Source organism: Nycticebus coucang, chromosome 15 (assembly GCF_027406575.1).
Source record: "Nycticebus coucang isolate mNycCou1 chromosome 15, mNycCou1.pri, whole genome shotgun sequence".
Lineage (NCBI taxonomy): Eukaryota > Metazoa > Chordata > Mammalia > Primates > Lorisidae > Nycticebus > Nycticebus coucang.
In genome coordinates, this window is record NC_069794.1 from 37,964,569 (window position 1) to 37,990,234 (window position 25,666).

Below are 25,666 nucleotides of genomic sequence, written 5' to 3' on the forward strand. Positions count from 1 at the left end.
GCTGCGCTCCTCCCCCGCTCTCGCCCAATCGTCCTGGCAGTCAGAGAGCCAACCAACGTCAGTCTCGGCGTTTCCCAGCGAGAGGCGTTGCCTAATACCGTGGACCTGGAAGTGGTGAATTCCGGGTGAGGTATACTTGTGCCACAGGGACCTTAGCCGAAGATTTTCGCTGGGAGAGCGCTACCGGGGTCGGGATTCCGCGCCACGAGGGAAGATGCTCAAGTCCAAGACGTTCTTAAAAAAGACCCGGGCGGGCGGTGTGATGAAGATTGTGCGCGAGCACTACCTGCGGGACGACATCGGCTGCGGGGCGCCCGGGTGCGCGGCGTGCGGCAGGGCGCACGAGGGGCCTGTCTTGGAGCAGCAGCCCCAGGACCCGGCCAGTAGCCTCTGCCCGCGGCCGCATTACTTGTTGCCTGATACAAACGTGTTACTGCACCAGGTGCGTCGGCGGGCGGACAGAGCGGCGATGTCACAGGGAAACTGAGGCCCGGGGAGGCAGGTCTTGGGTAGCGTCATATATTTAGGGAAAGGCAAATCCCATAGGGACCCAAGCTTCCTGTTCCCCAGGCCGAGGTTCTTTTTCTTGCACTGTTATATTCAGTTTTTGGAGTCGTATTTTAGACACGTTAATTTTCTAACTCCTGGTGTCTTTTCTGCCTTAGATTGTAAGTGTCTGGAGGCCGGGGACCTGGGCTTCTGTGGCCTCCAGCCTGAGACTCCCAGGCAGCTTGTAAGTGCCTACGAATGAAAACTATGTGGGCCAACGTATTTCTTTATTAATAGCCTTGATTCCATGAAATTTTGTGACGAGTCTGTTTAACTGTGCTCTTCTTCTGGTAGACCTGAAAGGTGGAGTGACTATTGTCACTTTCTGTAGCTAAATAGTTCCTTGGCTTAAATGTATATTAAGCGTTTTTTAACTGGCAGGGTTTTATGTTTGACAGAAACATACAAGTGAATATGTAAAGAACTGATCTTTCTTTCCTTTCTTTCTTTAAAGATTGATGTTCTTGAGGACCCTGCGATCAGGAATGTAATTGTACTGCAAACAGTTCTCCAAGAAGTGAGAAATCGGAGTGCCCCTGTCTATAAACGGATCCGAGATGTGACTAATAACCGAGAAAAGCATTTCTATACATTCACTAATGAGCATCATAGGTAAAAGGAATATTATGTTAAATTAAAAATACCGTTAAGTTAGCTAAATTTGGGAGAGAGTTCTGGAGAGTAATTTGTGACGTTGTCAGAAGATAAGCAGTGGGTTTCTTATTTTGGTTCTTACATAGTTGTGCACAAGATAAGGCTAAGTGGACCTCCGCTAAAGTCACATAGGCACTGATGGGATCAAGTCTAGAACCAAGGTCTGTTGACTGTTAGGCTACAGTCAGAACTTTAGTTTCCAAAATGTTTGGTTGTGTAATTGGTTTTAGCTTGAGTTAAACAGTAGAATCTTGGAAGATGAGATTTGCCTGCATTCCTAAAATACCGTGTATGTAAAAAAACAAATGTAATAAAAGGTATCAGTTTGTGAAGAAGCAGTTTAAAGATATAAAATAGGTTTATTCTCAGTTTGCTTTTAAAAGTTTGAACTTGCAACTAACTGATTGCATTGAGGAAGACTAGATTAAGAGATAGAATTCCTTGATGTTTTGGGTTCATGACCTTTGAACTTGGACCACTGTCTTAGAAAATAAGATATTAAGATATTGCCTATTATGTTGCATAAATAATCTGTGATGGATTATCTGTGATACTTTATTTGATTACGTTAGGGTTTCTTACCCTTGGCATTATTGATATTTTGGACTGAAGAAATCTGTTGTAAGAAGGATGTGTTAGAAGGATGTGACTACTCACTGGCAACTACACCTTCTCCCATACAGAATTATAACAACCTAAAGTATCTCCGGACATTGCCAAGTGTCCCCTGGGGGGCAAATTTTTCAAAGTTTTAGAAAGAGGTGTCCAACATGTAGAGAATATTTTGTAAATATTTTGTAGTGAATATTTTGTAAATGTACATTTATCTACATTTTTCCTATGAGTGGCAACTTTTGGAGTGACTTTTGGGACACCCTGTAGAATTCTGGTAGTAATTAATCCCATCCATCAGGCTGTGCAAATTAAGAAAACCTGAATTTCTCACATTTCTCTTTTGTATTCTTACATCTTAGGCTTAAATATTGTTCTTGTGAGGAATATCAGTAAAGCACTTGCAGTCTTCATATTCCTAGCACCTCCTTGAAATCCAGAAATATTAAATAGAAACATTACCTATTTTTGAGAGCAGAAAGACCAAGTTTTTGTGAAGTGTGATCATCAGATTCCTAATCAGAGGTTAACGGTTAGTTTGGTTAGTGTAAATGCAGTCAATTCTCCTTAGCAGTACTGGGGTTTATAGTAAGACTCTTATGACACCCAGGCAAATCTCATTTAAGTTTTACTTACCCTGTTAAAACTAATTCAGAAATTTATGACTTTTACTGGTAAGCTTAAAGCATTTGCAAGTACATTGAATGATGAGGAATAAAATAATTCTATTATATAAATCAAGCTAAAATTCTGTAATTGAATCTATTATTAGCACTAAAAGCTGTTGTACTAAATTTTGCTAGTATACTTAAATCTGGTTTTGAAGAACAGATTTAAAGAACTAGGTAGATGTGTTGATCTATTTGGGAGTTCAGAGTGGATAGACTTAGAAGGAATATGCCATCATATCTATATCTGGTCTTTCCATCTCCAGATAGCCTCTGCCATTGAGTGTGTACCATGTATTTTTGTAATTAATGTATTATGCCTTTCTGTATTTAATGTATTATGTATTTGATAACTATAGAATTGTGATCATAAATTATTTAATCATGCCATTTGTAGCATGATTAGGGGGATTTGTAGCATGTAGGAATTGGTGTTAATCTATAGTCCATATGAAATCTTATTACCAGAACTATAAAGTTTTAATACAGTTTATTTTAAGAAGCTGTTACTTAATGTCTCAACCTAATGTATAAATTCTGATTTTGAATTTTTCTTACTATAAATTGAAATTGCATTAGCCTTTTTATTGTCCCACTAATTAATGATGTGACTCTTTTCTAAGCAATTGTTTTCTTAAAAACGTAATTATAGGGGTTCTGTTTGTTTCTTATCTGAGGTATAAATCTGAATACCTTCAAGAGAAAGAGATGAACTATTGACTTTTCAATTTAATGGTTGCTAAGCATTTTTGTTCTAAGAATTTTTACATAGCCTTGTTTCTATTGATTTCCTTTTATTTCATTTTTTTCCCCTTTCCTTTACATTTAGAGAAACCTATGTAGAACAAGAGCAGGGAGAAAATGCAAATGACAGGAATGATAGAGCCATTCGAGTAGCAGCAAAATGGTACAATGAACATTTGAAGAAAATTTCAGCAGAGAACCAGCTGCAAGTTATCTTCATAACAAATGACAAGAAAAACAAGGAGAAAGCCGTAGAAGAAGGAATACCAGCTTTTACTTGTAAGTCTAAATGCAGAAGCAGTTACTGCATGTGTACAAATGCATACAAAAATTGTCATTAGGCCTGTGGTCACATGTTCACTTGATTATTTAGTATTTTCATAGTTCCATACAACTTCCTGTGATGTTTCTGCATTTTTTAACTTCTCAGAGTTGAGCTAAATAAGTTGTGCACAGTGGCTATTAATTTTCCCCTTAGCATTCGTGTGTGGTTTAGCAGCATAAACTCCTAGGTCTACTGGACCCACTGCCTCTGCTTAGGCATGACCACATCAACAGATTTTTGGTTTTTGTTTAAAATACAATTGAAAAAAGATTATCCATGTTTTTTCTTATCTAAGGAAAAAAAGATTTGAATTTATCGAGACGACATAAACTTATTTTTCAGGTGAAGAATATGTAAAGAGCCTAACTGCTAACCCTGAACTGGTAGATCGTCTTGCTTGTTTGTCTGATGAAGTGGTATGCTTGACTTTGTTTTATTTTCTTTTTGAAAAGTGAAAATATTAAAATAGCTACTGTGGTATATTTGTATACAGCTTATAGTTTACAGGTGTACAGTTACCAAATTGAAAAACCGGAATATCAGTGGGTCACCTGGAATTGGATGAGGTCTTGACTTATAAACAATAAGAGTGGGCTTTAATAGGCTTATTGAAATGCTGTTTTCTAAAAGAGTTGACTTTCTAAAATAGATTTATCCCCAGCAACCTGAGTAGCACCTGGCACATGGTGGCACTATTTAGTTGACAGAAAAAATGAATGGAATTTATGGCTGATTTGTGAATAAGTACTAGCTGTTTGACAAAGAAGTGGCCAGCAGTGCAGCTAACATAAGCCGGGAGTAGGAGAGATGGGAATTATAAGATGATGAAGTAGAACAGAACAGAATAGATAATGAATTTGTTCTATAGATATAGAATAGATAAAGAATTTGTTCTGTATATAGGTTAGTAATTTTTCAAGTGTCTTATAAAGATGTCCCTAAAGAGCTACTGTGAGGAGAAGAGAAAGCAGATAGGATTCTAAGCTTCCTACCTTATAGGGTAGACTGAGAGAAATTAAGAGTGTATGAGGTGTGTATGGGTGGTGGGACCAGGGTGACTAGAAATGCCATTATTTTGTAATGATGCATTTTATCAAGGGAAGATTAGAGGCAGAGAGGCGGGTAAAGGGGTTACTGTAGTGGCTGATGTGAGAAGGTGTGATAAGGGAATAATTAAACCCTGGGCCTTGGCCAGGAACAGTGGTTCACACCTGTAATTATAGCACTCTGGGAGGCCAAGGTGGGAGGATGCTTGAACTCAAGAGTTTGAGGTTGTTGTGAGGCTGATGATGCAGCACCTTAACCTGGGGCAACAGAATGAGATTATGTCTCAAAAACAAAAAACAAACAGGGCGGTGCCTGTGGCTTAAAGGAGTAGGGCGCCATCCTCATATGCCGGAGGTGGCGGGTTCAAACCCAATCCCAGCCCCAAACTGCAAAAACAAACAAACAAACAAATGCCGGAGCCTTCTTTTCTTTGTATTAATACAGAAAGTGCCAAAAAAAAAAATGCACATTTTAAGGGATCTTGTTGGAAATAAAATCAACAATTCCCCCAAAATGTACAAATTGCAGGTAAAATGGATGTGCTAGCATGTCTAGGTACACTTGACTAGTCAGTTCAACTTTGAAAAGTAATATATGCATAACATTGCTTAAAATGTATATACCTTTTTTTGGCACCATCTGTATATAAAGTGATATACTATTAATGACTTAATAGCATCAAATGAGATAGCAACAGTAGCTTAAGAGAATTTTTAGTTGCTTAAGAGAAACTTATGCCTATTGGCTACCATATTAGACCTCACGAAAAGAATATTTCCTCCATAAAACAGAAAGTTGTTTTGGTTAGCCCTGGTCTAGAAGAAACACTGTGTTATATCTTACATTCATAGAATCGTATGTACCATAATGTGGATTTTAAAATCACCTGATATCAATGATAGTTATGTGTGTTGAACAAATAGAAGGTTGACCAACTATCTTTTGGTTGTTATTTTTTTCATAGAATGAAATAGAAAGTGGAAAAATAATATTTTCAGAGCATCTTCCCTTAAGTAAGCTACAACAAGGCATAAAATCTGGTACATACCTTCAAGGAACATTTAGAGCCAGCAGGGAAAATTACTTAGAAGCTACTGTATGGATTCACGGAGACAATGAAGAAAATAAAGAGGCAAGTGTGTAAATAAGTTCCTTATATACTAAAATACTTTCTAAAAATTATCTTCCTTTTAAGTGTTTACAATTTTGTATGAGAATTTAAAAGGGCTTTATCATCCCAGTTTATCAGGTTGAGGATGAGTATGTAGGAGGTGATAGTTACTAGTAGAATTAATCACTTTTTAAGTTTTAAGAAAACCATTTATTGGAGAAGAGAACTTTCCATTAGTCTACTTTTTTTTCACTAGTTTCTTTTTTTTTTATTTGGTTTTTTTTTGACCGGAGCTGGGTTTGAACCCGCCACCTCTGGCATATGGGACCGGCTCCCTACTCCTTGAGCCACAGGCGCCGCCCTGCCATTAGTCTACTTTTAAGAAGATAAGAATCTGGTCCTTCAAATAATAAAAAAATAAGGTGCTATTTTGTATCTTATGAACAGTTATGGTAAAGATTCTTTGCATAACACATGCAGCTGCTTCATACCCTTTAAAGCAAACAGCAACCATTTTTGCATTGCTCACTGTTTGCCTGGTAACTCTTTGAATTCTTTACATTCATTATTTCATTTAATGCTCAGTCCAACCTATCAAAGTAGATACTGTATTCTTTCTTTCATTTTACTAGTGAGGACCCTGAGACTTAATAGAGTTGAAATAAATTTACCCAAAGTCTCTTGGTATGACTGTATGTTATGGTGGAGCCTTGAACACAAATTGTATTATCTGACCCATGATTTTTCTACTTGATATAGAGAAATTGAGAGTATGAGATTAAAGAACACTGTAGAGAAAGAAAAAAATATCAAGGAGAAGAAATAGAGATTACATAGAGATATTCAGAGTATATAGAAACTTTGGTTAGGTGACCTTCCCATTGTTATGTTGACATTAAAAATATTTGCACATGCCATTTATTATTTAAAACAGATACTTTTACAAGGACTTAAACATTTAAACCGTGCTGTTCACGAGGACATTGTGGCTGTGGAGCTTTTCCCCCAGAGTCAGTGGGTAGCCCCATCTTCTGTGGTCTTACATGATGAAGGTGTAAATGAAGATGATGTGGAGGAAGAAGAGGAGAGAGAACGAATGGTAGGAGATTCGGCAGGTCTTATTTTTTGTCTAGGTAGCTTTGAATTATTAGGTGGTCTGTCAGCTTTGGAGAAAGTTAAACAAGTTTTTTCCTTTCAGATTTATTGAATAAAATTATAGTTCTGCAGGTTTAACACATGTCATAGGCAGAGTTGATTTTTTCCCACTTCTCATATTTAAGTAGTTTGCTTTTAAAGTCTTAATTTCCTCAAATAAATGGGTTTACATACAAAAAACTGTTAATTTGAGTATAAAGCTAGAAGTCAGTAACAGTTAAGTATGTAATCTGAGTTAGCGAGCTTTAAGTAAATACAAATGTAAAATTTTGTGAAATGCGGCTCGGCACTTGTAGTAGCTCCAGCAGCTAGGGCACCAGCCACATATACTGGAGCTGGTGGATTTGAATCCAGCCCGGGCCTGCCAAACAACAATGACAACTACAACCAAAAAATAGGCAGGTGTTGTGGCGGGCGCCTGTGGTCTCAGCTACTTGGGAGGCTGAGGCAAGAGAATCGCTTAAGCCCAAGAGTTTGAGGTTGCTGTGAGCTTGATGCAACAGCACTCTACTGAGGGCGACATAGTGAGACTCTGTCTCAAAAAAAAAAGTTGTGAAATGCTTTATGTAATGTCAGAATTCCCATAACATAATATTAACATATGTTTTTCTGTGCTCTTATGTTCGGGCATAATTATTTCTTTTTTGCCATATTTATTATGAAGAGAATGCTTTCAGTTATTTCTTAGCAGTTTTTTCTTTTTCTTTCTTTTTTGTAGAGACAGAGTCTCACTTTATTGCCCTTGGTAGAGTGCCGTGGTGTCACACAGCTGACAGCAACCTCCAACTCCTGGGCTTAGGCGATTCTCTTGCCTCAGCCTCCCAAGTAGCTGGGACTACAGGTGCTTGCCACAATGCCTGGCTGTTTTTTGGTTGCAGTTTGGCTCAGGCCGGGTTTTAACCTGCCACCTTCGGTATATGGGGCTGGTGCCCTATTCACTGAGCCACAGGCACTGCCCAGCAGTTTTTTTCTTTTTAGAGGAAGAGAGGGTCTTGCCCTGTCGCCCATGTGGAATGCAGTGGTCTGATCACAGCTCACTGTAACCTGGAACTCCTGGGCTCAAATGATGTTGCCATTTCAGCCTCCTGAGTAGCTGGGGTTATAGGCACACCCCACAATGCTTAGCTAACTTAATTTTTTGTAGAGACAGGCTCTTAGTATGATGCCCAGGCTGGTCTTGAACTCCTACCTCAAGTGATCATCCCTCCTCAGCTTCCCAAAATGCTGAGATTACGGTTTCCAGCCCTTTTTGCTATTTCTAATAGCATACACTTCTTATTTGCATTTTGGATTATTTTTTTTGTTTAGATAAGGAAGAATCTTTGAGGGCATATCTCTTTTTTAATGAATTAATAAAGGTCTAAAGGGTACTAGTCACCATAACCCCCCAGGTAATTAATGAAAAATAGTACTAAAATTCCTGTCTGTTAATTCCCAGACCCATGTGGGTGTTCTAGTCAGTAAACCTTCATATTAAATTTGGAAAGACTTGAGTTTGGACATATTTATTCAGTTATATTTTTTTCTTTGTTTTTTGATTTTTTTTTTTTTAGTATTTTATTATTGAATAATTTCCATGGTTTGGTTTAGCATGTTTGTGTCTAGAATTTTGAAGCATCAACATTCTAATTTTATGTCATAATTTTCTGCCTGAATGTATTATCATCTAAGTACGTATTCTGATTTTGAAGTGAAATTGCCACATTATACTTAGAGGAAAAATGACTGAAGATTTTTATTTTTATATCTCAGCTTAAGACTGCTGTAAGTGAAAAAATGTTAAAGCCCACGGGTAGAGTTGTAGGAATAATAAAAAGGAATTGGCGACCGTATTGTGGCATGCTTTCCAAGTCTGATATCAAGGAGGTGAGTAAAGAGCGCATTACTACATGATAAAAAATGCTAAACTTCTTTTTAAGCTTATGTTCCCCTGGAACCTCTTTATTTATTGTAACTCAATTCTAAGAGAGGGTATTACTACAAAAATGCCAAATACAGTAGAGCAGTGGCACCTCACAAAGAGTGGAAGCTTCCACAGCCAGGATCTGTGCTACTGTGTCATTTTCCAGTGCATGCAGGGACACACTCGTGTGCAGGTCCCATTGGGTCAGGCATTTGCACTGATTTGGTTTTTCTTCCTCTTTAAAAAAAATGATAAAATGTTTCTGGCTCGGTGCCCATAGCTCAGTGGTTAGGCTGTGGGCCACTGACCACAGACACTAGGGCTGGTGGGTTCAAATTGGCCCGGGCCTGCTAAACAACAACAAAAAATAGCCAGGCGTTGTGACAGGTGCCTGTAGTCCCAGCTACTTGGGAGGCTGAGGCAAGAGAATCGCTTAAGTCCAAGAGTTTGAGGTTGCTGTGAGCTGTGACGCCATGGCACTCTACCGAGGGCGACATAATGAGACTCTGTCTCAAAAAAAAAAAAAAAAAAAAGTTTCTTATAATTTAGAGCAGTCCCTTTGCCTCCATCCTCTGATTTTGTGCATGTGTATGTAATCGTTTTTCCTAATTTTCTTTAGTCAAGAAGACATCTCTTTACACCTGCTGATAAGAGAATCCCTCGAATTCGGATTGAAACTAGACAGGCTTCTGCATTAGAGGGACGGAGAATTATTGTTGCTATTGATGGTTGGCCCAGAAATTCCAGATATCCAAATGTAAGTTCAAACTATTAATTTTATTTTAGGACATTGGTGCTTTTGATTAAAATAGAATCTACTTCTGCATAGGATTTGTCATCAAATTTAGGGTATTTTCACAGTTAGGGTATTTTCACAGTTAACTGATAAATAGCATTTCACTTCGAAAGTTTTATGGAATTGTAGAGTAAATAATATGGTTACTTTTACTTAGATTTCTGAACAAATAACTTTTATTCATAGAAAATAGATTCTAATTAACAACATTTGAAGCTGAAACACATTTTAAACTGGAAGGTTAATAGGAAATAAATGCTTTTTGATTTAAGAATTGAGCCCTCATGAGGTCTCTATCATAAATCAGTTGAGAGGTCATTTAGCTTATGGAGAGTCATTTTTAAGAGGTTCTTAGGGGAACATTTATAATGATCTATCAAGTGCTGAAAAGTTTAATATATAATGTAAATTACCTATAAAATAGGACTTTCTAATAATAGCTTTTGGTTTTAGGGACACTTCGTAAAAAATTTAGGTGATGTTGGTGAGAAAGAGACTGAAACAGAAGTTTTGTTACTGGAGCATGATGTTCCCCACCAGCCCTTTTCACAAGCTGTTCTTAGCTTTCTGCCAAAGATGCCCTGGAGCATTACTGAAAATGTAAGTTGAAAAGAATTCATCGTGCTTTATAAGTTACTATATTGTAGCTAGTTTTGCATAATTTCTATATGTGTTTTTAAATATGTGGCAATCATGGTTCCTCCTCATCTGCATTTAGCTGGGTATAGCTCTCTCAGGTATCACAGACATCATTTGCTACTAGCATATATCAAGTATTTTAAAGGCAGAAGAAACTACTAGTTACAAATCATAATTTGTGGTTTCATCAAGAAGATTAAGCTAGGCTTTTTGTATATTATTGATTTTAAAAGTGCTATGTTGCAGTCGTGTACTGAAATTATTTTTTTATAATGTGGCATCTTCTAGGACATGAAAAATCGAGAAGACCTGAGGCATCTGTGTGTTTGTAGTGTGGACCCCCCAGGATGTACTGATATAGACGATGCTCTACATTGTAGAGAACTTGAAAATGGACATTTGGAGGTATTCACGTTGGAATCATGTTCTTACCTAGATACAGTTCTGTTCTTGGGTTCATTTTCTTTTGACCCAGGATAGAATTTGTGAATTACTTGTGTGCAATATAGTCATAGCTGTAAAAACCAATGGGCATATGTCAGAAGTTGAAATGGCAGGTGTGACTGAGTTCTTCGATTGATGGGGCTAAATTTCTTTTCTTTAAAATTTCATTGGTATACTTAACCGAATCTTAAGCATATGGACATCCTTCATTGTCTTTTTAAGGTTGGTGTTCATATTGCTGATGTTAGCCATTTTATCAGGCCAGGAAATGCCTTGGATCAAGAATCAGCCAGAAGAGGAACAACTGTATACCTTTGTGAAAAGGTAAATGTGATGGATTTAAAATTTTCTTAAATGATGGGCTTTTTTTGATTCTTCAATAGTTATGGTTTAAAATACAGGCTGTCCCCAAGTTACAAATATCTGACTTATTACAACTTGGACTTAGAAATGGAGGCTATTACAGGTACAAATTCAACTTAAGAACAAACCTACAGAACCTATCTCATTTGTAATCTAGGGACTGCCTGTAGTATGAATTAGCCAGAAGAAATCATGGAATAAAGTGGATTTTGAATTCCTGAAAAATCACATTTTTGTTACTAGGTGACCTAAATAACAAGTAAAGTATGGTCCCCCTAAACTTACATAGAAGAACTGTGAAAGTAAAGGGGAAAGTTAAGCTTAGTCTTGTTTTTCTCTGTGGCTTTTTTCCTTAAAAGTGTAGTTTTTCTCTATTTTTAGTACTTTTGCTTTTTATTTATTTATTTTTTGAAGACAGAGTCTCTCACTTTGTTGTCCTTGGTAGAGTACCACGGCATCATAGCTCACAGCAACCTCAAAGTCTTGGGCTCAAGCCAAGTACCTGGGACTATAGGTGCCTATCCCAGTACCCAGCTATTTTATTTTTTTTCCTGAGAGACAGGGTTTTGCTCTTGTTCAGGCTGGTCTTGAACTCCTGAGCTCAAGCAGTCCACTAGTCTCTGCTTCGCAGAGTGTCAGGATTATAGGCGTGAGCCACCACACCCAGCTTCTGTTTTTAATACTTGTAAAACCATGTCATTTGTGTTAAAAATTTTAGAGAAAGGTCCATTAATAGAGCTGTTAATGCTTTTGACAATTATTCAGTATAAACTTATAGACCAGAGATTTAAATCTTCCTGAGGACCTTGAAATCAGTAGTTTAGAGGACTTAAACTTTGGTATACTGGCATGATGTCCAATTTTCTTTCATGGATTTTCTTTCACAATTTTGTATGGCTATTTTCCTAGTGACAGACTTTTTATTTGACATTTTCTCATTCTGTTCATAAAGACTAGAAAGCTCCTTTTTTTCCCTGTTAGATTAATGCTGTCTGTGCTGTGTAAGAATAGAATCTTAAATAAATGTGTGGATATAGCTAAATAATCTGCAATTGTATTTGTATATTTTACAGAGGATTGACATGGTCCCAGAGTTGCTTAGCTCTAACTTATGTTCCTTAAGATCTAATGTTGACAGGTATTTATGCATGTTTTTTCATAAGAATACTGTATTTACTACTTTAACTGATTCCCATTAATAAATATGGTCTTATTTTCCTTCATAGATTGGCATTTTCATGTATTTGGGAAATGAATCACGATGCTGAAATCTTAAAAACATGTTTCACAAAAAGTGTCATTAATTCAAAGGTTAGTTTCATGGTTATCTCCAGTGTTTGAAATCTTTGCTAATTTTGAGTTTCCTAGCGTGTTTTGGAAAAGTACGGCTTATACGGCTAAAAATTTTCTCCATTGTTACAGCAAAATCTATATTTTTCAGTTATTTGCTTAATAATGTTCTTCAGAAAATAGTTTATGTGGTAGTTGTCCTGTATTCAGAAACTTAACGTCTATGTATTAGAGAAGACCAAACAGGTGATTTTTATACCCCAACTCAGGAATACCAGTAATGGAAGTTGTTCCTACTTACAGAAGGTTAGTGTTTTAAAAGTTAACATGTACATCATCATCTTCACTTTTTATTTATTTATTTATTTATTTTTTATTGTTGGGGATTCATTGAGGGTACAATAAGCCAGGTTACACTGATTGCAATTGTTAGGTAAAGTCCCTCTTGCAATCCATCTTCACATTTTCTCATGGAAATGATGTTATAGGTCCTAGTTGGATACCAGTAGTAGTTGCCTGGGATTATGTTTGGATGGACATGGAGTGAGATTGTCTATCTTGTCCTTTTCCTTTTTTTTGTACCTCTCCCCAGATTCCCTTTTGTTGTTTTCATTTTGCCCTCCATTTTCCTCCAAGATTTACTAAACCCCTTATCTTTTATTGATCTGTCGTCCAGGCTTACCTGTTTATTCTTTCCCTTTGGCATCATTTTCTGTTTCAGTACCTATTGAAAGAAAGCTGATAGACTGACAAATAGTGATATGCGATTATGCCTCCACAGATCAGTATTTTTAAATAAGAATGAGTTTATAATTTTCTCGGACTTGGTCAGTGTAACAAAATTACATGAAATAATTTAGAAGAGCTCTTAGCTCTTAGTGGATTGATGAGTTGCCTCTCCCAGGAGTCTGTGATTTGCATTATGACCTGCATAATCTAAAACTCTTTAGCTGTTTCTCTGATTTTTACTTAGGAAGCTACTTTTTTAAATAAGCTAAAAGTGGTAGTTTGCCATTAGGAGAGAAATAGAAACAGAAGTAGTTAATATTTATATCATTTGGATTGTCATTAAAGATTTCTTTAGATCTTTTCTGTGATTTGTCTCATTTTTAGGTACTTCTGGCTAGACTCATATAATATTCTTAATTATTTGCCAGTGAGTAGGAGAGTAATGATCATCTGGAAGAGAGTTTATTATACAGGTATCAGAGAATAGATATAACCCGCCTATACATTTTATTTATTACCTGAGTATTTCTACACTAACTGAAATATGAAAGTAATTAAAATTTAAACTATTAGCAGTATTGCCATATTTCTTTTATTTTTATGTAAGTTTGCTTAGGTTTATAGTGCCTCAGATTAGAGTTAATAAACCAGAAATCACATACGTGAAGTGTAAAAAAAAAATTATAGCTGTGAATTTCTCTTTTGTTACACATTTTAGGTTATCTTAAATTATAAGTTTTAGGTAGTGGAAATGTGAGAGCATAGTAAAGCAGTTTTATCATTTCTAAGAGCTGTGTTAATATGTGGTTTCTTTTTTAGGCATCACTCACATATGCCGAAGCTCAGATGAGAATTGATTCGGCAACCATGAATGACGATATTACCTCTAGTCTCCGTGGACTAAATAAACTAGCCAAAATTCTGAAGAAAAGAAGAATTGAAAAAGGGTATATTTCAAAGATACTAAGATGTCTTAATTCATTTATCATAGTATTAGGATAATTTATGGACTCTTTAAATTGTTTTATCAAGGACAGTGATGAATTATTTAATAAGGTGAATAGAGACTCCCATTTCTTCTAGCTACTGTGGAGTTCTTTCCTTGTAATTTGTTGTGCTACAGAAGGATGTGGTTGAGTTAAAGGTCTTGAGGAAATTCTAGGAAGGGAAGAACTTCTTAAGACTTGTGGATTATTTTAATTTAATTAGAAATGAGTTTCCAGACTGAACACTGGTTTTCAAATAAACGTAGATGAAGTCTTCCTTGCACTTTAGATTTGGGGAAGAGATTTTAGAGATCATCTAATTCAATGCTTTATTTTTTAAACAATTAAAAGTTACATAAAGCAGTCTTTCCAAAGATTGGATAGCAAGTAGCAGATTCAGACTTTTAGCTATTATGTGTGGCATTAGCCTAACTACAAAAGGCTTAAGGTAAGGAGTGTTAACTCAAACTTGAAAGAAACCGTCAGAACAAATTTGATTCTTGAAAGATGTCATCAGCTATCAGAGGAAACCAAGTATATGAAACATGAGCCTTTTAGATATTGGTCTCTGGGTTCTCATGTCCATCCAGGGTAGGGTCACAGTAGTTACTACAAGTGTTTTTGTTGGGGAGTGCAAACCCTGTACCTGTACTGTTTCATAAAAGATGGCTATTTAAATTTATTAAAGTTAAATAAAATTAACAACTTAGTTCCTCAATCTTATCAGCCACATTTCAGGTATTCAGTAGCCACATGTGGTTCATGATTACCTTATTGGACAGTGTAGGTTTAAAACGCTTCCATCACTATAGAAAATTCCTCTGGACATTATTCTAGGTAGTTTGTGCTGAGCCATACATGTCTCTACTGGCAGTTTTTTGGGAATTTATCATATGATTTTAGTATGAGACTTGAAGCTGTATGGACAATTCGGATGTGCTAAAACCCAACACAAGTTATCAAACTGGAACAAAACTCTTATTTAAGCTTGTTTACATGTGGGAGAAATATAAATGGATTTTTTTGTGACGTAAAATGACACATTATCAGTCCTTTGTTATTGGACAGTGTGCCAGGCATCTTAAGAAAATTTGCATTAGGATTATTTTTAGAAAAAATTTTAAAAAACCAAGTAAATAATTGGTTTTAAAACACAAATTGAAGCCAAATTCATTTTGGCAATCTTAAAATAAGAATTTGCATTTGTAACATAGGTTCTCTAAATTGGGAAAGACATTTTTTAGCTTCAAAAACAGTCTTCATTTTTAATTTTTTATGTAGATAGTCATCTGGTAAAATATAAATCATTGATTCTTCTCATACTTAGGGAGTATTAAGAAAATAATCAAAATAATGACACATTTTAGCCTTAAATTATTCTTAAATTATTAATACTCATGAGTAGATACAAGATTTTAAGTGTTCTGTGAAGAAAAAAACAATCAAGATATGATAAATGCATCTTGCTTTTTATGTTAAGATCCATTAATATATGATGTCTGATGTAGAACTTCATGGCAGGAAAGGAATATTTGTTGAGATTACCTCTGTAGTGTATATTCCGACAGGGGCTCTCAATAAAGGTGAGAAGTTGAAGAAGAAAAGAGCGTGGTTTCTCACTTAATTTGCTCAGTCTTTTAATTTTTTCCCCCTCATTTTTTCCCTTTTCTGTGATTGTCCTGGGTGACCCATTTGTCTATTACCTATAAAAGAATCATTCCTGGAATTTTGTCTTGTTATTGGCTTACTTGTCTAATTTAACTCTTTGTTTTTATTTAGGGCTTTGACGCTGTCTTCTCCTGAAGTTCGATTCCACATGGACAGTGAAACTCATGATCCTATAGATCTGCAGACCAAGGAACTTAGGTATGCAACTTTTTGGATGGGCAGAAGATAAGATTTTGAATTTAAATGTAATGTTATTTAGTGTATATAGTAATAACTAAAACATTTATGTTCAAAATGTCTCTTTCTGTTAGAGTTACGATTATTGCAGATTTTCTTGGTTATAATATATAGAAAAGTAAATTTGATCTCTTTAGGTTTTCTTATATAAAACTAGGATTAGTAGTATAATAGAAAAATTTTCGATATAAATTCATTTCTTTGATGTATGATATATTAGAACTTGACTAGTAACGGTTATGGTAAATAAAAGATGGTCATGATTACTTTCTTAAGTGTTAAATACAGAATATACTGTAATAGGTTAGAATAGTGATTAAGACCATGGGCTTATGGGTGGCGCCTGTGCTCAAGTAGTAGGGCGCTGGTCCCATATGCCAGAGGTGGCGGGTTCAAACCTAGCCCCGGCCAAAAAAAAAAAAAAAAAAAAAGACCATGGGCTTAAAGCCCACAGATTCCACTTTTGCCAGAACTATTTCCAACAAGTTTTTTTTTTAAACTTGTCTATGCTTCTATTTGTCTGTAGATCGTCTATTATTGGTAGTGGTACCTACCTCATAGTACCTTATATATTATGCCTATGCCAGAATGCCACAGGGCATTATGAAGAGTACACAGAATTAAACTCTGATTTTCTTTTATTGCTTTAGTTAAGATATAGGAAACAAGGACATTTTTGGTTAAATTAGAATTTAAGCCTCTTTCATTGCTTCTGATATGAAGGTCACTATGAAAGTTTTAAGACTGCGTTATGGTCCATTATTTCACTTCCTAGATATATAGTTGACAGCAGCATCCTTTCTGACTGACCTGTGCAAATTTCAACTTGCTGGGCTTATCAGTGTTGCTGGGAGAGCCTCATTTGTTACGTGCTCGTGTGTATGACATTTTGTCTGTGTCAACTGTGGAGCTGGGAAGAGAGCACTTTTGCGTTTAATGAGTCTCAAAGCCTTGAGCATTTATGACAGGCTTTTGGGGATATCACTTCTTCACACTCAACTTTTTTTGGTGGTTTCAAGAATTTAGAAGAGACCAAGAAGTGGGTATCTGGTATCTGGTGACTATGGATACTGAAGAAAACACTGCCACCGTGGAAAAAATGGTTAACAAAAATAATCAAGTGATGTTTAAGAACATTGAAATAGCACTACAGATTGAATCGCCAGCAGCGTCCAAATCCTGTGATTGTCTTTGAGTCAGGAAGTTTTATCATGATGGGTGCTTCACACTTTTTACAGGTAAACAGAACCGCATCTGTGTTGAATAGTGTGAAGAAATACTGGTCAGATTGGATGGAGGCAAGTAATTTCTGGTGATGAAACCTGGATTTACTAGTTTGATCCAGAGAACAAGCGGCAGTCATTTAGCTAATGAAAACCCACTAACAAAAGCGAAATGGCCCCAGAGCGTCAGAAAGAAAGCAGTCGCGCTGCACCTGTTCCTCTGGAGGCACAAACAACTGTTACTACTCAGTGGCACGCAACAGTATGCCTATCAAAAGTTTTCAGAAGCTTCAAGAATGGCAGTCAAGGACTGGATTGCAGAAGACTATCTTGCACCATGACAGGCTGTCCAGTCACAGCAACATCAGCATTTAGTTCTGGAGTCCACAGAGGTTAAACTTATGACTCATTCACCCTGCAGTCCTGACCTGGCCCCATGTGATTATTTCCTGTTTCCTACAGTAAAAAACCACACGTGCAGAAGAACGTTCTTCAGTCCTAAGGAAGCTGTTCAAACCACTAAAGTGACCTTACAGCACTTGAAGAAAATGAGTGGAAAGAGTGTTTTCAACATTGGTTTACTAGAATGTAGATGTGTATAGAACAGTGGTTCTCAACCTTCCTCATGTGGTGGCTCTTTAATACAGTTCCTGTGGGTTGTGACCCACAGGTTGAGAACTGCTGCTATAGAATATTGTGGTGATTATTTTGAGAAAATACAGTAATCAAAATGATTTTTTGTTTCGTAATTTTTATGTATCTTAAAACTTTCATAGTGTCCCTGTATATGGTAATTCTGAAATTAAACATGCATGTATGCTTTTCTAGTAGATGACAAAGGTTAAAAATGGGAAAATACTGAGTATTTTACTTAGGACCAGTATGTGCTTTAGATCTGCACTTACAAAGTTCCTTAGTGGAATACTTCTAAGTATGTCTAATGTTAATACTAACAATGAAGCCAGGCCCGGTGGCTCTCACTTGTAATCCTTATACTTCGGGAGGCTGATGGAGAGGGTCACTTGAGACCAGGAATTTGAGGTTATAGGTGATCACACCACTGTAGTACATCCTAAGTGACAATGAGATCCTGTCTCTTAAAAAGAAAAAAAAATGTACTAACAATGAGCTCAATATTGGGAGCTTTTTGTTCTTTGCTAAAGAATATCACCCACATTTCTAAGAGATTGTCCTCATATGATTGGAGGGCTTTCTAATATTTAAGAATTCATATAAATTCTTTTTAAGAAGTTAAAAGATGGGTCACGTGTGGTGGCTCATGCCTATAATCCTAGCATTCTGAGAGGCTGCAGCAAGAGGATTGCTTGAGCCCAAAAGTTTGAGGTTGCTGTGAGCTATGATCGTACCGTGTTCTACCAAGGGTGACAAAATGAGACTGACTAAAAAAAAAAAAGTTAAAAGACCTTATTAAAAATGGAAAGATGAATGATTTATAATGCATGTTCAATGACTTGGGAGAAAGCACCGTACAAGTAGAAGGTGTATCATTTACTAAGTGAAGCCTAAAATGTACATTGAATATACATAGAATGAAAACAGTATCGGAATTTTGACTACATAAACAGAAGGAAGATCATTTACTAAGCTAAACTGAAAACATACATAGAGGCTAGGCATAGTGGCTCACACCTGTAATCCTAGTACTGTGGGAAGCAAGGCAGGAGGATAGCATGAGCTCAGGAGTTTGAAATTAGCCTGAACAAGACCAAGACCCTGTCTCTGTTATAAATAAAATTATTGTGACAGGTGCCTGTTGTCCCAGCTACTTGGGAAGCTAAGGCAGGATCACTTAAATCCAGGAGTTTGAGTTTGCTCTGACCTCGGATGACACCGTGACACTCTAGCTAGCCTGGGCAACATAGTGAGACAGTGCCTCAAAAAAAAATACACAAAGTATACATGGAATGAACACAGTATCAACATATAGGTTAAGAGTTTTGAAGTCAGATTATGTAGACTTGAATTCTGAGACTGGTAATTACTCATCTTGAGCAAGAGAACAATGTGGCACATCCTCAGTTTTCCATCTGCAAAGCAGAGTGGAGTGGGCATAGGTAGGTACCCAAAGAATAATGCCTGCTCCTAAGAAGTCACATTAGCTATTACAAATATGATCTCTTAATTTTAGTGATTTCTTGCTGAAAGTTTTAATTTTTCAAATCAAAATTTGTATTACCTAAATAGCTTTTAATTTTTCTTGTTTATTTTCATGGATTTAGAATTTAATAAAAATGTCTTTGGACCTAGTAAAAAGAGGTAGAAATTCTTACGTTTAAAATTTTATATATTAAAAAAAATTAAAAAAAAAATTTTATATATTAGTAGAGTTAGTAAGACTTCTGTGTTTTCTTGTAAAATCTCTGGTGTACAAGATTTACCCAGGCAGTAGATACATTATAAGAAATCGTTAGCATAGTAACTAAGAAAGGGAAAAGCCATATGTTTTTCAAAATACACATGTGAATATTTACATAAGAAATGCTGTAACCTTGTTTGTAGAGAAGGTAACCTGTGAGTAAATATGATATACAGAAGTCTCAGATTCTTTCTCTTTTTTTCTTTAATGCTGTTTCCATTGGCAGAGAAACAAATTCTATGGTGGAAGAATTTATGTTACTTGCCAATATCTCTGTTGCAAAGAAAATTCATGAAGAATTTTCTGAACATGCTCTTCTTCGAAAACATCCTGCTCCACCTCTATCAAATTATGAAATTCTTATTAAGGCAGCTAAGTCAAAGGTAAGATCCTGTAGTGTAAAGAATGGTCTGTATTTGTGTTGTGATCTGTCCATTGCACTGAATCATTTATATTCACATCTACATAAGTTTTGTTGTTTATTGATGCAGAATTCTGCCAGTAGTTTTTTGGATGGAAAAAATAAAAGTATTTAATGTGAGTATGGGTGTCTATTTCTACATTGAAGTCATCTGCTTAATAAAATCTTTTAAAGCCTTTACAGAGCCCCTATGCTAAAGCCAAATGTTACAGACTAATTATTTACAGTATATTACACATACAAAGTTACTTCTTATCTCTGTGCTGTTATGCATTTTTTATGCTTGTGTTGCTTTGTGGCTTCTATGAACTGCCTAGCCTTAGAGATTTGCAAACATTTTGTCTTCTCTTTACTTCATCATGTCCCTAGGAAAGAAGTCTATTTGTTGCAGCAGACATAAAGAAGAGGAAAAATATAGAAAGGGCACCATTTGCGTACCCACTGCCTGTAGTAGACTTTTAGTTAGGGATGCTTACTCCTAGAGTGACTATCGCTTGCTTTGGTTTTTTTGGGATCACCTGGTTGGGCTCTATTTCTACCATCTAGAAAGCGAGCTGGAAGGAGTCATGAAGGATTGCAGGGCATTATTCTAACAAGATGGCATTGGTTTCTGGTTTTGGCTCAGACCTTTCTGGCGCGTCTACCCAACCATATCAGAACTGAATCCGCTTCTCACTCTCCCACTCCAAAGCTTACTCAAAGCTTACCTTAGGGAGAGGAAGAATGATTCAAGTATTTTTGACTCATCTCCCTATAATAGCTTGAAGCAGATAAATTTGATGAAGCAGAACATTGTTCTGACTGAGCTATAGTGACTAGTACAGTTTTGTTTCTGGCCTTTATCTTTAAATGGAAGGAAAATAACGAAAACACTATGTTTGCGTAATCTGATCATTTTGAAAACATGCTGGTACCAATGTAGAAATACTTAATACAGTGTTCTTTACCTCCTTTTTATTCACAGAATTTGGAAATTAAGACTGATACCGCCAAGTCTTTGGCTGACTCTTTGGACTGGGCTGAGTCTCCTGCTTTCCCCTACCTAAATACACTGTTAAGAATATTAGCCACTCGCTGTATGATGCAAGCGGTGTACTTCTGTTCTGGGATGGATAATGATTTTCATCACTATGGCTTAGCATCCCCAATATACACACATTTTACATCGCCCATCAGAAGGTATTTTTTCTTTATGAAATTAGGAGATAGAAAATAGTTAATTTAAAAATGACATTTTAATACTAACATACCATGGTTCTTATTTCTCCTTCATTCATCTAGATATGCGGACATCATTGTTCATCGGCTGTTGGCTGTGGCCATTGGGGCTGACTGTACTTATCCAGAGTTGACAGACAAACACAAGCTTGCAGATATCTGTAAAAATCTCAATTTCCGACACAAAATGGCTCAGTATGCCCAGCGTGCGTCAGTGGCTTTTCATACCCAGGTATTTGCCTTTTATCAATAATGTAAGAGATGAAGTTCTGTTTGTTTTCTCATTTCAAGGAAATGTTTGTTAACTTGCAAAATACTTTAAGACTATTTTTATTAAGACCGTATGTTATTTTACAGTTGTTTTTCAAAAGCAAAGGAATAATAAGTGAAGAAGCCTATATTCTGTTTGTAAGAAAGAATGCTATTGTTGTGTTAATTCCAAAGTATGGTTTAGAAGGTACAGTCTTTTTTGAAGAAAAGGACAAGCCAAAGCCACGGCTTATTTATGACGATGAGGTACAGTATTTTTAATGTTTTTGTTTGCTTTCGAGGGGGCACTCATTTACAGTGGCAAATGGTATTTGTATAGCATAAAATTGTTTTTTTATACCCTATGTAATTTATCCAAATCTCTGCATGCCAGAAGATCTACATTTAGTTATGCCAATTAATCTGTAGTTTTACTCACAATTTCTCACATCTATGTGTGTTCCCACATACTGATGTCTTTTTTTTTTTTTTAAATATCATATAGTTTTGCCTAGGTAGACAGGCAGAGTAAAGGAATAAAAGGCTGTGTCTAGATCAGGGAAAGAATCTTTAAAAAGTGACTTTTAGTATCTGACTTACTCCCCACTCCCCTAACTTTATAGCTGCAACTCTGAAAACAATAAACAATAAATTCCATCCAAAGTATCTTTATGGCTTCTTAATGGCATCTGGGAACTTAAAAAAAAAAAAACCCCAAAGTACGTTTATGCTCTTCTATTAGACCAACAGTTTGCTAATAGTAGAGTGAGAAACAGGATGAATATGTATTGAGATCCATTAATGAAAGGAAAAATTATGCACATAAAAGTCATATGATTACTTATTTGTGGTTTTTGTTATATTGAACTCCCAGATGGTTAATATAGAAATTTTGAAATTTAAACTTTTAAATTACTATGAAAGATAAACTAAAGATTTAGAACAAAGCCTCAAATGTAAGAAAGTAATAGTGACAAAATGTTTTTTGTTTAGATACCTTCACTTAAAGTAGAAGATGCAGTGTTCCATATATTTGATAAAGTTAAAGTAAAAATCATGTTAGACTCATCCAACCTTCAGCATCAAAAAATCAGAATGTCCCTGGTAGAACCACAGGTAAGACCAAACTTAAAATTTCCATGTTGTGATGATAGAAATAGTATATATTTTGTCAAAAAGAGGGACATGGTTATTTCTCTTTAATGTTATAGGAAATCCTGTTAGTGTGAAGGCCAAATACAGTAGAACCTCCAGAGCTGACCACCACCCTACACTGACCGCCTCCTCAAGCTGACTTAATTTTCATAGACAAGACATGCACCCCATATCCGTATCAGTATGGAAGGCTTAGCTCCTATGTTGCTTACCTCTGTTGAGCAGTTTGCTACAGTCTCTTGGGTGGTCAGCTTACAGAAGTTCAACTGTATTTCCATACCATACCCCATTTTCTCACTACTTTGCCCAGGCTATCTGAAGAACGTGCCAGACATCTGAAATTCTTCTGAGGCCTCTCATGCCAAAATCAAAGGTCTTTCAGTTCTCCTGCCTGGTCCTTTAAACTCCAGGAGTTTTGAAATGTGCACTTTTGAAGATGAACTGTAGGTGTTTGACCTAAGATAGTGCCCGTGCCCCGAGACATGAGAGGTCGCTGATGCTACCAATCACAGTGGCTCCACTAGAGAAAATTGGACACGGGCAAAACATAGTGAAAAACATAACTTCCCAAGTGACATGCTTCTCATCTATTGAGATCATGTCTCCTTTTACATTTCTAAACCACTGTCACTGTGTTAAGTGTATTTACTTTGTAAAACCTTTTATTAACCCCTTTCCCCCTCTTACATTCTTTTAAACTTGAAAATAGTAAAGGGGATGATAATGAGATTTCTTATTTTATGTTTCTAATCACCTTATTTTCCCCTATTTGCATTTATTTAGATACCAGGAATAAGCCTTTCTACAGATAATTCGAATATGGACCTTAATGAACCAGAGAGAAAGAAGATGAAACTGAAAAAATAGCTATATTCAACAAAAATACTTCCAAAACTGATTTCCTTTTTAAAAGAAAAACTTGAGAGAACACTTCTAAGTGTGTGATAGTTTGTTACTTTTTAAATATATGTTAGTAATTCTAAAAATTTGCATTTTTATTGAACTGTTAACTCTGTCCTATCATACTACTTCATTTCTGGATTAAACAGAACTATTTATGCAAAGAATCCAATTGAATATCCGTCACTTAAATATGGTGACAGGATAGCAACTTCCGAGATCTGTGAAGATCATTTAAATGGAGCACTCGTCTGCTAATTGAGCAGCATCGTAATTTTGCATAAGTACATTGATTTGTTTAATATTGATAGGCAAAAAAGCTATCATTTCTTATAGAGAACAGGACAGTTTTAGAAGCAAAGAACAATTTCCTTTTTCTAAATCTTGAAAGCTGTCAGTGTTTGGTATGTAATCTCTCTTTTGCCATTTTTAATTTACGTAATTGTTTTCTTACTGTGTTTTTTTTTTTTTTTTTAAGGCCTCCTTGAACAGCTGTAAATGTTTGGGTATTGGTAGAAAAGTAAGAAGTAGGATATTTGACCTGACTGGAGAAATGGTGTTTTTTTTTATTACCAGAAGTGTGATCATCATCCTTGATCTTCAGCTCCAGTGTCTTCCCCAAATAAGACATTAGAGCTCAAAGAAAGAATAGAAATGGTACTTTAAGTGTTTATATCCTATTACATATCAAATAAAACTCCCCAGATAATTAGTGGCTTTTCTAATGTGATTATATGGGTTGGGGGGAATTGTTTAAGGACATATTAAAGGGAACAGATTAAAATAAGTTTATTATAGTGTTCCAGATGAACTAACTTCCCTTGCTAACCAGAGTGTAGTAATGATTAAATTGGTGTTTTCAAGATATCATGGGATAGTGTCCTTAAAAGACTTACCTTTTTAGAGTTCTAAAACATTTAACAGTGTACCAGGTTCATCACAAGTTAAGTAAATTATCTCTTCCTTCAAGGAGTTTGTAGTAAGATAAGATTGGCAAATAAATTAGCAGTATAAATTGGTATAATTACAATATACCCAATATACTTAGTCATTTAAGCACTTAATTTTTATTGAATTATTTTTCCAGTTTCTTGTTACTGAGGAAAACATTTATACATTGAAACAGAACTTGATTCAGTTGAAGGAAGAGAGTAGACTCGAGTGGTCTTTGGCCCAAGTACCATGGTCAGTGACTCACCCGGTAGAGCAGTAGTCAGCAGCCCTTTTCTGACTCCCCTTTAGGGAGTCATTTTAGACTTTCTGGCTATACTGCTTATAGTGTTAGGAACCACATGCAGTACGTAAACACAAATGGCTATATTCCAGTAACACTCGATTTATGGACCAGAACATTTGTTTCATATGTACTTCTGTATTGCTGAACAACAGGGAAATGCTTTGAGGATTGTGTCACTGTGTGAACATCAGAGTATACTTTCACACCCTAGATGGGATGGCTACCACACACCTAGGCTATTTGTTATCGCTTACTGTACACAGCTGTAATACAAGGGACTTTATATATGTAAACATATTTAAGCAGAAAAGGTACAGTAAAAATACAGCATGAAAAAGCGAAAAACTGTGTCTATACAGGGCACTTACCATTTCTGGAACTTGTAGGACTGGAAGTTGCTCTGGGTAAGTAAGTGGTGAGTGAATGGGAAGGCCTACATTATTGCCACACATTATTGTAGACTTTATAACTGTAAATTAGGCTACCCTAAATTTATAAAAGTCACATTAAAAATGTTATGACCACTGCGATGTCACTAGGCAATGGGAGTTTTTCAGCTAAATCTTATGGAATCGTCCTGGTATAAGCAGTCTTGCTGTTAACTCAATTACAGTTAATGTAGGTATGACCAACTTTCACGTGTCAGCAAAATATTATTCCTTTGATGTCTCTCCAGCCAATCACTCAAAAATTCTTTGCCTCTGGACCAGGGATCCTCAAACTTTTTAAACAGGGGGCCAGTTCACTGTCCCTCAGACAGTTGGAGGGCCGGACTATAGTTTTAAAAAAAAAAACAAAACTATGAACAAATTCCTATGCACATTGCACTTATTTTATTTTGAAGTAAAAAAACAAAACGGGAACAAATAGAATCACACCGCCACATGTGGCGGATGAGCCATAGTTTGAGGACCTCTGCTCTGGTGGTCCTCTGGTTCTCCATTACTAACAATGGAGAAAAGGGGG

At 36.1% G+C, this 25,666-nt stretch overlaps 1 protein-coding gene across 4 annotated transcripts; it reads left to right on the forward strand.

Annotated features, from left to right (window-relative positions):
* Positions 1–79: 79 nt before the first annotated feature.
* Positions 80–24,184, forward strand: DIS3 (DIS3 homolog, exosome endoribonuclease and 3'-5' exoribonuclease). 4 transcript variants are annotated; one of them, XM_053563673.1, is made up of 21 exons: positions 80–442; positions 1,004–1,161; positions 3,313–3,506; positions 3,895–3,968; positions 5,564–5,731; positions 6,642–6,809; positions 8,618–8,731; positions 9,388–9,525; positions 10,018–10,164; positions 10,492–10,608; positions 10,870–10,971; positions 12,084–12,148; positions 12,237–12,321; positions 13,849–13,976; positions 15,795–15,881; positions 19,747–19,903; positions 20,906–21,120; positions 21,223–21,391; positions 21,517–21,675; positions 22,402–22,524; positions 23,347–24,184. In XM_053563673.1, the coding sequence occupies exons 1-21, from the start codon at positions 215–217 to the stop codon at positions 23,428–23,430; spliced, it is 2,880 nt and encodes a 959-aa protein (XP_053419648.1). In that variant the 5' UTR covers positions 80–214; the 3' UTR covers positions 23,431–24,184. The 4 variants fall into 4 exon arrangements, with proteins under 4 accessions (XP_053419648.1, XP_053419651.1, XP_053419649.1 ...); XM_053563676.1 differs by lacking the exon at positions 1,004–1,161 and adding an exon at positions 666–733 and having other exon boundaries at positions 96–442; positions 6,645–6,809; XM_053563674.1 differs by having other exon boundaries at positions 96–442; positions 6,645–6,809.
* Positions 24,185–25,666: the final 1,482 nt, after the last annotated feature.